Source organism: Monomorium pharaonis, chromosome 6, assembly GCF_013373865.1.
Source record: "Monomorium pharaonis isolate MP-MQ-018 chromosome 6, ASM1337386v2, whole genome shotgun sequence".
NCBI lineage: Eukaryota > Metazoa > Arthropoda > Insecta > Hymenoptera > Formicidae > Monomorium > Monomorium pharaonis.
This window is the reverse complement of record NC_050472.1, coordinates 68765-83696: the sequence shown is the minus strand read 5'-3', so window position 1 is coordinate 83696 and position 14932 is coordinate 68765. Positions and strand designations below refer to the sequence as shown.

The following is a 14932-nucleotide window of genomic DNA, read 5'->3' as shown; positions in this document are numbered from 1 at the left end:
CTCTCTCTCTCTCTCTCTCTCTCTCTCTCTCTTTCTCTCTCTCTCTGTAATTGTAATTTATAGTTTATAGATATTTTAACAAGAATTTCTTTATAGCTGATGAATATTGCTTCAACATATTATGATTCAATTATACTTTATGTAAAGAACAGTTATATAAACCGTATTCAGTAATGTGATATTGTATTGTAAAACTTTTTAAATTATTTTATACATTTCAAAACATATAAAATAATAAAATAATTGGTATTGTACTCATTACAATACCAAAAACAATCATGTAGCCGTAATTTTCATTAGAAAACTTGATTTGCTTTTGTTTTTTCTCAAAATGGGTTTCTGAATTACAATTACATAGATAATTTTACTTTTTAAGAATTTTATAAAATTGTGAAAAAAAATAAAAAGAAATAATATCAATTTTCACTTCAAAGTAACAATGTAAATGGCAAAAATATTTGAAATATAGATGTACTTATAGAAGTTAAACATACATACATGAGTATATTTTGCAAGATATAAATCATGTAAATTTTCTCTATTACATATATACTATATATATATATATATATATATATATATATATATATATATTTATAAGGAATATATTTATCTTTTTCAGATAATATATTAAAAAACTGAAATTTTGTAAATTTATTTTATTTAATAAGTTACTTCTTTTTAAATTTACTGTATTGTTTTCACGCTTTAATTTTTGCAGAGCAAAATGTACTAATGTATTTATTTATTACCATATCCTTTACCATTCTTTAATTATACAAATAATAGATTATAAAGCGATTTATATTTTTATGAATTACAAAATAGATTTTTGTAAGAAAAATCAAATTGTTTTATTTGACTTATACCTTTTTGTCCTGCAATTATTAAGTTCTACGATGCTCTTTTATATATAATGTCAATGACTAATTTATTAATGCTTACATTAATAAATATATTGTATGTAATAATTTATAGTTGTATATATGGCAACAAATATATAATTTCGTATTTAGTATTTAGACTTAAGAAACATTTTGTACATATTAACTTAATTATTTAATAAAAAAAAGAGTTTAGCTAATGATAATAATGTTTATTATACTGTACGATAAATTTTCACGATAAAATAAAAATTACACGCTATTATTGCTGACATAATCGAGATTTTTATTTCTTCTTTATTTATATCTGATATATATACATACATATATATATATATATATATATATATCATGTGTTATATAAAATCCATTAATAATACTTATATAAATATAAATATCTCTAATAATTTCCTTGTGATTTTTATCTGAAAGAAATATTATAAATTTGAGCGAAATGATAAACTGTTCACAAGTTTACTAATTATTATACATATATTTATCTCCTCTTCTTGGCTTTATGCTAAAGCAAATAAAGATATTATTATATTACATATATTTACCTTCCATAATAAAGTTTTACATCTTATTTAGGATATTTATAGTAGATGTTTATGTTCTTCATTATTTTTTAACAATTTTTAAACATAAAACAGAAATGGAGTATGCCTGATTCAAAATCTGAAATATTTTTAACAATGTTTTAAAAAACTTTTAAATAACAATAGTTTTGCGTAAGTGCAGATATGTATAATAAATACATGTGATCTTACTGTCATAAATGATGGCAGGGAAATAGTAAACTTTTCAAATGCGGCAATTCTACATTTTAGACTATTGCCTAATATTAATAACATAAATTTGCGTTTTATTGACAGCCGCGATTGATACCAATTTTCATGAAATGCCATATATGTCATTTCCGTACTCTAAATCAAACATGGAAATTAACTGCGCATTCGAAATATAACTATTAATTATGAGTGTCTTTTGATTTAATGTTACTATTTCAGAAATGTTCACAGTTCGTAAATGTTTTCTATTCTATTCAAACAAAAATTCATGCAATAATATCTTCTATAAATATTTAAAAAATAAATGTTTATTTTATTGTCATATTATATTATTTGTTAGAAGCATATATATGTATAATATATAGTAATAAAAATATGCTGCTGCAAATCTTCAACGTAATTATTGAAATAAATAGAGTAAAAATAATATATAGCAAAACATACCGCATCTAATAATTTTTGTACATTAGAACACAATATATAAAATTGTAATATTTCACCAGAAGCAAAGAAGATCATCGCAATTCGTTCAACAACAGTCGTCAATAGTCTCTAAAAAGTTATATTAAAAGAAAGGAAGAAATATATCATTACACTTGCTTACATAACTTTCAAATATTCTTTTAATTTGCTCACATTAAAAAAATTTTTTAATTTTTAAAACAAAATGTGATTACTATTATTAGAATTATAAATTTTGTAAATTAATTAATTGTCAACTATTAACGTAAACATATAAAATAATATATTCCGTGTGAAACATTGTTAATAGATGATAATAAATTATAATTAATAATAATTTGCGTCATTAATATTTATAAATTAAAAGAAAATCGGTATAAAATATAAAACAATTAATATTAATAAATATTACTCACTGTATTACTTAACATGACACCGACGAAAGAGAACCGTAAGATGCTACTCATATAAATTAAACAAAAGTTTGATGACAGTAACTTCTTCAGCATAGACGACATACTGAAAGAGATACACAGTACAACTTACATATATGGTAAAATAAATAACGCTAAAAAATTTTCAATGTCAAGAATGGTAACTTGATAATAATTGAATGAGATAAAAAGTAAAATTAATTCATAATAATTTTATCAACAAATATTTAATATTCATCGACTACTTACTGAACTACGGCGTTAAAATGCCTACATATTGCTATCATCTCTGTTTCTGCCCCTAAATCTATATTTTTCATTCGAGAATTAGCACGTTTATCCTGCGAATATTTTTCTTGAAATAGTTTGTGAAGTTTTACCGCAATGTAACGATATTGAGCTGTCATCAACATCACAAAATTCAACATATAGATGTCCACGGCCGCCTTTTTAAAAATAACATACACGCTGCAGAGTACCAACATAAAACCACCCAACAGGAAAATTTCCGTTGAGAATGGCTGCTTGGAGATGGCAAACGGCAATCTGTAATCCTCATAGAAGAAAGAATTCTTTCTGAAGACTGCCGTGAGCGGCACGCCGATCCAAATTACCACGGTTGTGACGCCAGACAACCAGTAAAATTTGAATGGAGAATGCATCAGTTTTAGAGAAGCCATCACAATGCACCTCATGGTCTCGTCCTGAACGCGAAGAATGTCATTCATATTTCTGATTAATTGTACAATCAGATCCCTGTGCGCGTGAATACGCACGACCATGAAGAATACTTCTGCGACGAACACGGTGCCAATCATGCCGTCGCTTATAGCTTTCATCTTGGACACCATGTTAAACCCAATAAAAAACGCAATAACTATGGCTAAGATCATCAACCATATAACAGCACTATATATCTTCCAGCCAATGGGGAATCGCGAATTATCTGTTGTCATTGGAAACAAGTTGCCAGACAGCAAATTTATTCGTACGTTCAGAAGATTTACGTTTTGAAAATCCATGTTCTTGATACAGTTTCTTTTAAACATTGTGAGCATTTGATGCTTTCAATACTTATGTGTTCAATGCCACTGTGAATTTAAAACTGAACGTTATCCAAATGAAAATGTTTGCTCATACCGAATAAGTGTATGTAATTACAGTTAATTTGGAAAAAAAATTGATTGATTTAATCAATTAATCCCTAAGAACGACTTTCTGAAAATTCCCTCTTTAAACACAAAAGGAAAGAAACTTTGTAACTAATTACATTTAATGTTCAAAGTTATTGTTAGCACAACTGGTCCTTGAGAGCTACCTTTAGTATTAAACGTGCTTACTCACTCCTCGGTTTCCATATTATCACCGAGCATTTTGTTTTCTCTAGAAGAAAATGAGCGATTTAAACTATCGAATGTAAAAAATGTTGATAAAGTATTATCAATTTTTGGAAGTATATTAATTTTACTTTCTAGTGTTATTAATATGCGATGTTGTATGTACATACGATGACAAATTTTCATTTTTTAAATAATTACTTATGATTGTTCTGTGATCGCTATCTAAGGTAGTAGATTAATTACTACAATATAACAAATGTCTCTCGTTGAACGATAATTTTATATTATACGTATAAAAGAAATGAAGAAGTTCATTAATAAATATTGCAGTGACGGTTTATTGCAGCAATGCTCACATTACTCTTACTCTCTTTATTATATTCATTAGTATGATATATAGATACATAAATTTTATTGTAATTTGTACTGTGTTGTGTGAAAAAAAATTCATAGTTTCTGGTTTATTGTTCTGAAGTAGCGAAAATCTTTAGAATTTTAAAAAATACAATGTATAAATTTTGTCAATGAAAAAGCTACGTGTTAATCTACATTATGTTAAGTTGAATATGGATTTACTTCGTAAATAAATGTTATTCTTTGAAATATTGAAGTAAATTTCAGTTTTAATATTGACAGTTATACACAATACGTACATAATAAATTTTTTACAGTTTTAATCTGCTATGCTGTTATTTTTAATTTTCATTTTTATTATCTTCTAATACTATTTTTATAAATTATTTCGTTATATTATAATAAGTGGTACACGTTTCTAATTACTAATTTTTTAATATAATTACTAATTTTAATTAAATTACTCACAAATTTATTTACCATTAGTTTAAAAAATAAAGAATTTATTTTAAAAATATTGCATTTAAATAACATACGTGTTTTTCATTATTGTGCTCGTAAGAGAAGAAGAGTAATCGAATACGATTGATTTAAGATCTAAAAAGATTATAAAAAAAAATTTAGAGAAATAGACATGAAATTTCATTATAACGTCATTGTTTATAAAAATATAGAAACTATATAAACTCTTACCGTCATAAATGAGGATAAAGACAAATTAAACTTGTCGCACATTGAAAGCTTGCACTCTAAATTATTACTTAATATCATCGACATAAATGTACGTTTCACAGATGGTCCAAACTGATACCATTTTTCGTGAAATGCATTATTTGTCATTTCTTTGCTCTAAATTAAACATACAGAATAAATTAATATATATTTCAATAAATGTTTATTTAACAATAATTTTAAATGTATTATATATATATATATATATAAAGAGAGAGAGAGAGAGAGAGAGAGAGAGAGAGAGAGAGAATATTTTATGCCAAAATAAGTGATTACGACAATTTGTAAGATAAACTTTGTAAATATTATATTGCAACTTACCGCGTCTAGCAATTGTTGAAGGCAAGAGCACAACATGTAAAATTGTACTATTGAGCCACATGAGTACATTATGATCAAGAAAGCTTCCAGGAGATTTGTTGATGGTATCTTAATGTAAAAATATATCGCTTATATAATTTATACATATGCACATATTTATTTTCATATTTAATATTAATTTTCTATATTAATATATTAACTGCCAATATTAATAGAACAATTAATGTTAGCACTCTTTACTTACTGTACTCAACATGATACCGACAAAACAAAACCGTAAAACGCTGTTGACATAAATCAGACTGAAGTTCAAAGACAGTAATTTCTTTAACATAGATGATAAGCTAAAACAAAGCTCCCGTCACATAAGATATTATAAAACGTTTTATTATAAGTATTCTATACTTTTATATTTGGAATTTAGTCTGAACATATTAGAAATTATATTTTAATCGATAAAAATCTTCATTTCTCGTTCAACCTGTAAGATTGCACATTTATCAAAAAATGTTTATTATATCATATGTTTATATTATAAATCACTCCAAAATTATTACATTTTAATGTAGTTTAATTTTTTTATATTTAATTTTGTCATATTTTTATCATTAACTGTAATGTAGTTTAAATTTTTAATATTTAATTTTGTCATATTTTTATCATATTTAGTTTAACTAAATTACGTAAATATGTAACAGAATATAATAATAATAATAAAATTAAAAATATGATACGCGTAAGTGTAGTATAAGAGTGTAATGGGATTTTCTTTCAAATGAGAATTAAGAAAAATTATTATTATATAAGTTAATTTTTAGATTTCAATTTTTTTTAATAATTTGCCTTTATTGTTGCATTCTTACAGATATTTTCTTTAAAAATTGATTTAGTTTATAATCTTGAAAAAATCTTTTTCTTATTACTTACTGAATAACAGTGTTGTGATGTCGACATAATGCTGTCACTTCTTTTTCTACCCACCGATTTATTCCAGAGTAATATTTCTGGTGAGACTCATCGAACTCACCTAACGAATTTCCGTCTCGAAATATTGCCGCAAGTTTTATGGCTATATATCGATACTGTGCCGTTATCAATAAAACAAGATGTATCATATAAACATCCAATCCGACCTTCTTTACAAAAATGTATATGTTACTAATTAGTAGGAAGATACTGCCTAACAGAAAGACATTAATCGAGAATGGCTGTTTGGAGAAGACTGCTGGTGTCCTGTAGTCATCATAAAAGAAGGAAACCTTTTTGAAGACCAATAGGAACGGTAAGCAGGCCCATACCAAAATAGATAACGAGCCAGATAACCAATAAAACTTGAGTGGATTCTCCATAGGTTGCAGAGTGGTTGTCACAACGTTCTTCATCGTCTCGTCCGCACAGTGTAAAATGTCATTTAGTTTCTGGATTAAGCGACTCACCAGCTGTTTGTGTGAATGAATCCGCGCAATCATAAAAAACACCTCTATGGTAACCACAGAAACAACTGTACCGTCTTCTAAAGCTTTCCCTCGTGATACGAAAAATAATCCGGGAAATAATATAATTGTTTGAATAAATTCAATTAACCATATCAAGAGGCTATATATTCTCCAAGTTATCGAAAATTGCGAATTTCCTGACTTCAAGGGCAGTAAATTGCCCGAGAGAAGGTTTAAGCGAACGTTTAGAGGATTCACGCTTTGAAAGTCCATATTCTCGGTAGCTGTTCCTCGTGATACAAGTTAGATAATAGATCTCTTTTAAATATTAGTTTTTATATCTATATATACTTTATTTATATGACCGTCACTGATATGTTTAATATTAAGTATACAGAGACAACATAAAAGTCGTTTGTTTCATTTTACGATTCTGTTATCTCTTATTTTTCAGACTGATGTAAGTTGCTTTTCTATCGCGTTTTGAAAGTTACCCTCAGCCAACCGTGGATCTACAGTCATTCATTATATTCCCCTTCGACTACTCCTTTTCTGTTCGGATATTGTCAATATATAATACAAAGACAAGAGATATTCTACTATCTTCAATTTTAATTAAACACGTTGACAAAAGCAGAGACAGCAGTATCGCCCCATGAATAGACTTACAATTAGAGAGAATCTTCATATATTGCAAGAAAATGAAGAAATTCATAGCTAAATGTTGCAAGAATATATAGAAATTTATTGCAGTACGACCTTTTTCATTATGTTTATTGTGAAAATGCATGCAACTATAAGCTTCTTTGTAATTATCATTACTTGTAAAGGAACAATTATCTTATAGTACTTAGTTGACTACAGCACGGTCGAAACCTGACTCTGTCTAAACGCGAACTTCTTAAGCTTAAGTTTATAGATTAATCCAGTTTAATCTGAGAGATATTATTGTAAACATTTCAAAGAAAACTTATTCAAAGTGAATTACATATAATTGAATTCTAATATTTTACAAATGAATACTTCAGGTTTGTTTAAAATTTTTATTTTATAATAAAAAATAGATATAGTAGATAAAAAGATCATAACGTTATAACATAGTTCTATATGTATTGAAACATTTCTATAAAACTGAGAAACAGATATCTATTGATTCTAAGAAGATAAATTTCTTTTCTCTTTTATTGTTATAATAAATTACAAATATGTTTTCCATTTATATTGTATTAAACAAACTTTTATTTTTCTTATGTAAATGCTCTAATAAGAATATTTCTTTGTAATTAATTTTAATTATATTTTGCTTTAACCATTAATTTCAAAAATAGTAAAAAAGTAAATAGCGCGATAATTAACGCGCAAATTAAAAATAAATTTGTTTAATTCTAAAGCTTTTTTTCTTTCCTTTATCTCTCTCCCTTTCTTGCTCTTCTAATCTATCTACTGTCATTAGTTTTATATGTTATTATATACATCTATCTGTATAATTATACTCTCTACACAAAAAAAAAGTAATATAACCAATAACATATGTAATTGTGGGCTGCCAACTACATAAAATACTCAATACAATAATATTTACTGTTAATGCAAGTACAATGTTGATATTGCAATAGCATATATTATTGTATTGAGTATATCTGTAGTTGGCAGCAACAACATATCTTACCGGATACAGTGCATTTTTTCAGTGTATAAATAATTCATACATATCTAAATTTATAAATATATCTTATCTCGATTTTACATTACTGTTCAGATACACGTAATTTGTTGCATTAATACTATTCAGAAAAAAATGTAGAGAAATGCTCTGCATACTTCTATGTAATTGTCTTATTTTATTTTGACTAGTTCAATGTTGCGATCTTTACAAAACCAAACATCACACATGATGTTGGTTAGCACGAGCAAAATATTTTAATATGTCATTATGCAATATCTGATAATTCTATCTTCATATGTCGTTATTAATCCTTTATATAAATTGTTAATTTTATTCACATTTTTATTTAGATTATTTAAATTAATTATTTTTGTTTTACATTGCTATTGAACCATTGCTTATTGTAAAAAAAGTATACAAAGCATTTCTTTCATATTTGAAATTATAAATACACTATGATATCTCTCTTTTATCAATAGACTATTTATCATTACGTGTGACAGTATATTGGAACAAGAAATAAGTTCCTGCACAATATTACGTTCTAGTTGCAATAAAATTTACATTTTCTTCTAATGTTTGCTCACTATCTATTTAAAATTTTATTCAATTGTTAAACGTATTATACTACACATGGCAATATTAATTCCACTAAAACAAAAATTATATATTTTAAATAAACAAAGTTAACTTTTCAAAAAAATATTAGATATTTAGATTTTATTTATATAATAAAAAGTATATACTCACTATTACATTAAATATTTTCAGCAATTAGTTTTAACTAGTTCTTAATAGAAAAAGAGCGATTGAGTACGCTTGATTTAAAATCTAAAATATTCAGAAATTTATAATATATATTTTAGAATATTTTTTATAAAATATAAAGAGAATACTAAATATTAGAATAAATAAACTAATGACACGTGGAATATGTAAAAACTTACTACCATGAATGAAGACATGGAAAGATTGTACTTTGCAAACGTTGATAATTTAACATCTAAATTATTCGCCATTATCATTAACAAAAATGTACGTTTTATGTATGCTCCGTATTGGTACATCTTTCGTGAAATGCAGAATCCGTTATTTCAACACTCTAAATTAAAAAATATTTATTATACATTTTTATTAAATACAAACATTTCCTGATTTAACAGGAAAGTTTCTCATACGTAATATGTGTATATATGTATATATATGTATATATACACAAATATGTATTTCTACCGCATCTGATAGCTGTTGCACACAATAACATATTATGTAGAGCTGCACTATTCCGCCGGTTGCATACAAAATGTACAGGAATACTTCCCACAAAGTTATCAATGGTATCTAAAATTTCTCAAAACATAGACCACATATTATACTGATTGATAATGTACAACAATTATCTTGCCTTCAGATTTAGCAAACAACAGATCTAGCTAGAATAATTAATATTAGATATTGTTACTCACTGAAATTATCATAATAGCGATGCAACAAAATCGAAAAACACTAATTAAATATATTAAACTGATATTTAAAGACAATAATTTTTTTAGCATTATCATTATGCTGAAACAGAAAGCATCACATACAATTTAAGACGTTATTAAAAGATAAAGTAAGAATTAATATTGTAAATATTATTATGAATGTATTATTGCAGATAATTATAATAACAAATTTAGATTGCGATAAAACGTTTTAAAAGATTTAGCTTATTGCTAGAATTTAATAACGATTATATCCTCTTAATTCCAAAATGTATAATATTATAACTCGCCACAAATATATTTCATTTAAACTTAAAATCTTTCAAAATTTATAATTTTTGAGAAATTTTAGATAATAACTTACTGAATAATCATGTTATGATGTCGACATAAAGCTTTATCTTTTTTTCAATATAATAATCTCTCTTAAGATGACATTTTTTTGTATCAGATTTGTCCTGATCACTCGGAAGAGACTTATTTTGAAATATCATCGATAGTTTTAATGCGACGTATTTATATTGTGCCGTTGTCAGCAATATCATATTTATCATGTAACTATCCACGCTAACTTTCTTTGTAAAAATATACGCACTGCTGCTCATCATAACGACACTTCCCAAACAAAGATACCGGTCGAGAATGGCTCTTTACTGAATATAACTGGCATCCTGTAATCTACATAGAAAAAAGAATTTCTTTGAAGAATCAATATTAACGGTGTACCAATCCACAATAATATGGACATTACACCGGCCGACCAATAAAATTTAAGAGGCATTTCCATAGCTTTTATAGTCGTTATAACTATATTTCTCATCAACTCGTCATCCATGCGCAGAATATCATTTAAGTTCTGAATTAATTGTTGCACTAGTCCTCTGCATGTGTGAATTCGTATGACTGTAGTGATCACTTCCATGGTAATCACTAAACCGATTAGGCCGTCTTCAGAGCCTTCTCTTTCGGCACAAAAAAAATACCCAGGCACTAATACGCATGTTCGGATTATTTCGAGTAACCATATCAGAAAACTGTATATTTTCCAAAACATCGGAAACGAGGAATCGTCGGCGGTCATTGGAAATAAATTACCTGACACCATGTTTAGCCGAACATTAGAGGATTCACGCTTTGAAAGTCCATATTCTCGGTAGCTGTTCCTCGTGATACAAGTTAGATAATAGATTTCTTTTAAATATTAGTTTTTATATTTATATGTATTTTATTTATATGACCATCACTAATATGTTTAATATTAAGTATACAGAGACAACATAAAAGTCGTTTGTTTCAGTTTATGATTCTGTTATCTCTTACTGTTCGATTTAGACTGATGTACGTTGCTTTTCTATCGTGTTTTGAAAGTTACCCTCAGCCAACCGTGGATCTAGTCATTCCCTTCGACTACTTCTTTTCTGTTCGGATATTATCAATATATCATACAAAGAAAAGAGATATTCTATTATCTTCTATCTTCAATTTCAATTACGCACGTTGACAAAAGCAGAGACAGCAATATCGCCCCATGCATAGACTTACAATTAGAGAGTATCTTCATATATTATAGGAAAATGGAGAAATTCATAGCTAAATATTGCAAGAATATATGGAAATTTATTGCAGTATGACCTTTTTCATTATGTTTATTGTGAAAATGCATGCAACTATAAGCTTCTTTGTAATTATCATTACTTGTAGAGGAACAATTATCTTATAGTACTTGGTTGACTACAGCACGGTCGAAACCTGACTCTGTCTAAACGCGAACTTTGTAAGCTTAAGTTTATAGATTAATCCAGTTTAATCTGACAGATATTATTGTAAACATTTCAAAGAAAACTTATTCAAAGTGAACTACATATAATTGAATTCTAATACTTTACAAATAAATACTTCAGATTTGTTTAAAACTTTTATTTCATAATAAAAAATAGATATAGTAGATAAAAAGTAAAAATTATAATGTTATAACATAGTTTTGTATGTATTGAACATTTCTATAAAATTGAGAAACAGATATCTATTGATTCTAAGGAATTTCTTTTTTCTTTTATTGTTATAATAAATTACAAATATGTTTTCCATATTAAACAAACTTTTATTTTTCTTATGTAAATGCTCTAATAAGAATATTTCTTTGTAATTAATTTTAATTATATTTTACTTTAACCATTAATTTCAAAAAGAGTAAAAAAGTAAATAGCACGATAATTAATACGCAAATTAAAAATAAATTTGTTTAATTCTAAAGTTTTTTTTTCTTTCCTCTATCTCTCGCTTTTTCTTACTCTTCTAATTTATCTATTGTCATTATTTTTTTATATTATTATATACATCAATCTGTATAATTATACTCCCTAATAAATAATTCATACATATATAAATTTATAAACATATCGTATCTCGATTTTACATTGTTATTGAGATACACGTGACTTGTTGCATTAATAATATTCAGAAAAGAAATATGGAAAAATGCTCTGTATACTTCTTTGTAATTGTCTTGTTTTATATCGATTAGTTCAATGTTGCAATCCTCACAAAGTCAAACATCACACATGATGTTGCTTGACACGAACAAAGTATTTTAATATGTCATTATACAATATCTGATAATTTTATCTTCATATGTCGTTATTAATCCTTTATAAATTGTTAATTTTATTTGTTATTTAGATTATTTAAATTAATTATCTTTGTTTCACATGGCTATTGAACCATTGCTTATTGTAAAAAGAAGTACACAAAACATTTCTTTCATATTTGAAATTATAAATAAAATACATTATGATACGTCTCTTTTATCAATAGACTATTCATTATTACGTGTGACAGTATATTGGAACAAGAAATAAGTTCCTGCATAATATTACGTTCTAGTTGCAAAAATAAAATTGACATTTTCTTCTAATGTTTGCTCACTACTTATTTAAAATTTTATTCAATTGTTAAACGTATTATACTACACATCGCAATATTAATTTCACTAAAACAAAAATTATATATTTTAGGTAAACAAAATTAGCTTTTCCAAAAAATATTAGATATTAACATTTTATTTATATAATAAAAAAATATATACTCACTTTTACAGTAAATATTTTCAGCAACGTTTTAACTAGTTCTTAATAGCAAAAGAGCGATTGAATACGATTGATTTAAAATCTAAAATATTCAAAAATTTATAATATATATTTTAAAATATTTTTTAAAAAATATAAAGAGAATACTAAATAAAATGTAAAGAAAAAAATAAATAAACTAATAACACATGGAATATGCATAAAACTCACTGCCATAAATGAAGACAGAGATAAACTGTACTTTTCAAACGTTGACAGTTTAATTTCTAAATTATTCGCCATTATCATTAACAGAAATGTACGTTTTATGTATGCTCCGTATTGGTACCATTTTTCGTGAAATGCAGAATCCGTTATTTCAACACTCTAAATTAGAAAATATTTATTATAACATTTTTATTAAATACAAAAATTTCCTGATTTAACAGGAAAGTTTCTCGTACGTAATATGTGTATATATATGTATATTTACACACACACACACACACACACACACAAACACACACGCACGCACGCACGCACGCACGCGCGCGCGCGCAAATAGATATTTCTACCGCATCTGATAGCTGTTGCACACAATAACATATTATGTAGAGCTGCACTACTCCGCCAGCTGCATACATAATGTGCAGAAATACTTCCATAAAGTTACCGATGGTATCTAAAATTTCTCGAAACATATATCGCATATTATACTAATTAATAATGTACAATATTATGCTGCCTTTGGATCTAGCTAGAATAATTAATATTAGATATTGTTACTCACTGAAATCATCATGATAGCGATGCAACAAAATCGAAAAACACTAATTAAATATATTAAACTGATATTTAAAGACAATAATTTTCTTAGCATTGTCATTATGCTGAAACAGGAAGCATCACATACAATTAAGATGTTATTAAAAGATAAAGCAAGAATTAATATTGTAAATATTATTATGAATGTATTATTGCAGATAATTATAATAACAAATTTAGATTGCGATAAAACGTTTTAAAAGATTTAGCTTATTGCTAGAATTTAATAACGATTATATCCTCTTAATTCCAAAATGTATAATATTATAAACTCGCCACAAATATATTTCATTTAAACTTAAATCTTTCAAAATTTATAATTTTTGAGAAATTTTAGATAATAAACTTACTGAATAATCATGTTATGATGTCGACATAAAGCTTTTATCTTCTTTTCAATATAATAATCCCTCTTAAGATGATATTTTTTTGTATCAGCATTGTCCTGATCACTCGGAAGCGACTTATTTTGAAATATCATCGATAGTTTTAATGCAATGTATTTATATTGTGCCGTTGTCAGCAATATCATATTTATCATGTAACTATCCACGCTGACTTTCTTTGTAAAAATATACGCACTGCTGGTCATCACAATGACACTTCCCAACACAAAGATACCGGTCGAGAATGGCTCTTTACTATAGATAACTGGCATCCTGTAATCTACATAGAAAAAAGAATTTCTTTGAAGAATCAATATTAACGGTGTACCACTCCACAATAATATGGACATTACACCGGCCGACCAATAAAATTTAAAAGGCATTTCCATAGTCTTTATAGTCGTTGTAACTATACTTCTCATCAACTCGTCATCCATGCGCAGAATATCATTTAAGTTCTGAATTAATTGTTGCACTAATCCTCTGCATGTGTGAATTCGTATGACTGTAGAGATCACTTCCATGGTAATCACTAGACCGATTAGACCGTCTTTCAGTGCCTTCTCTTTCGGCACAAAAATACACCCAGGCACTAATACGCATGTTTGGATTATTTCGAGTAACCATACCAGAATGCTGTATATTTTCCAAAATATCGGAAACGAGGAATCGTCGGCAGTCATTGGAAATAAATTTCCTGACACTATGTTCAGCCGAACATTTAGAGGATTCACGTTTTGAAAATCCAT

The 14932-nt window shown here is 26.6% G+C and overlaps 4 protein-coding genes across 5 annotated transcripts; all 4 read right to left on the bottom strand.

Moving 5' to 3' along the window:
- Positions 1-1380: 1380 nt before the first annotated feature.
- Positions 1381-3593, bottom strand: LOC105837744. Its single transcript, XM_036288378.1, has 5 exons — positions 2821-3593; positions 2554-2656; positions 2120-2227; positions 1655-1810; positions 1381-1404 (listed from the first exon to the last, which is right to left on the bottom strand). The coding sequence occupies exons 1-5, from the start codon at positions 3591-3593 to the stop codon at positions 1381-1383; spliced, it is 1164 nt and encodes a 387-aa protein (XP_036144271.1).
- A 1152-nt stretch (positions 3594-4745) lies between these two features.
- On the bottom strand, positions 4746-7918 carry LOC105837747. Its single transcript, XM_012682789.3, has 5 exons — positions 6246-7918; positions 5563-5662; positions 5319-5426; positions 4959-5114; positions 4746-4862 (listed from the first exon to the last, which is right to left on the bottom strand). Exons 1-5 carry the CDS (start codon positions 7025-7027, stop codon positions 4812-4814), a joined length of 1197 nt encoding a protein of 398 aa, XP_012538243.2. The 5' UTR covers positions 7028-7918; the 3' UTR covers positions 4746-4811.
- Positions 7919-12581: 4663 nt separating this feature from the next.
- LOC118646218 (odorant receptor 67c-like) lies at positions 12582-13628 on the bottom strand. Of its 2 annotated transcripts, XR_004963748.1 has the most exons (4): positions 13548-13628; positions 13204-13359; positions 12997-13075; positions 12582-12896 (listed from the first exon to the last, which is right to left on the bottom strand). XR_004963748.1 is itself a non-coding variant. In XM_036288632.1 (3 exons), the coding sequence occupies exons 1-3, from the start codon at positions 13614-13616 to the stop codon at positions 13025-13027; spliced, it is 276 nt and encodes a 91-aa protein (XP_036144525.1). In that variant the 5' UTR covers positions 13617-13622; the 3' UTR covers positions 12997-13024. The 2 variants fall into 2 exon arrangements, 1 of the variants encoding a protein (XP_036144525.1); XM_036288632.1 differs by lacking the exon at positions 12582-12896 and having other exon boundaries at positions 13548-13622.
- A 515-nt stretch (positions 13629-14143) lies between these two features.
- On the bottom strand, positions 14144-14932 carry LOC118646085. Its single transcript, XM_036288377.1, has one exon. The coding sequence runs from the start codon at positions 14930-14932 to the stop codon at positions 14144-14146; it is 789 nt and encodes a 262-aa protein (XP_036144270.1).

Excerpts from the sequence above, each read along its gene's own strand:
- LOC105837744 (XM_036288378.1), bottom strand. The coding sequence starts at position 3,593 with ATGGATTTTCAAAACGTAAATCTTCTGAACGTACGAATAAATTTGCTG. Across the intron at positions 2,228-2,553 it reads GTGTCATGTTAAGTAATACA|AGACTATTGACGACTGTTGT; the intron begins GTGAGTAATATT and ends ATAACTTTTTAG. Across the intron at positions 1,405-1,654 it reads CCCTGCCATCATTTATGACA|CATAAAGCCAAGAAGAGGAG; the intron begins GTAAGATCACAT and ends TATTTGCTTTAG.
- LOC105837747 (XM_012682789.3), bottom strand. The coding sequence starts at position 7,027 with ATGGACTTTCAAAGCGTGAATCCTCTAAACGTTCGCTTAAACCTTCTC. Across the intron at positions 5,663-6,245 it reads CATCACAACACTGTTATTCA|CTTATCATCTATGTTAAAGA; the intron begins GTAAGTAATAAG and ends GCTTTGTTTTAG. Across the intron at positions 5,115-5,318 it reads TTCAACAATTGCTAGACGCG|AGCAAAGAAATGACAAATAA; the intron begins GTAAGTTGCAAT and ends TGTTTAATTTAG.
- LOC118646218 (XM_036288632.1), bottom strand. The coding sequence starts at position 13,616 with ATGTATGCAGCTGGCGGAGTAGTGCAGCTCTACATAATATGTTATTGT. Across the intron at positions 13,360-13,547 it reads TGCAACAGCTATCAGATGCG|AGTGTTGAAATAACGGATTC; the intron begins GTAGAAATATCT and ends TTTCTAATTTAG. Across the intron at positions 13,076-13,203 it reads CTCTGTCTTCATTTATGGCA|ATTTTAAATCAATCGTATTC; the intron begins GTGAGTTTTATG and ends TGAATATTTTAG.
- LOC118646085 (XM_036288377.1), bottom strand. The coding sequence starts at position 14,932 with ATGGATTTTCAAAACGTGAATCCTCTAAATGTTCGGCTGAACATAGTG.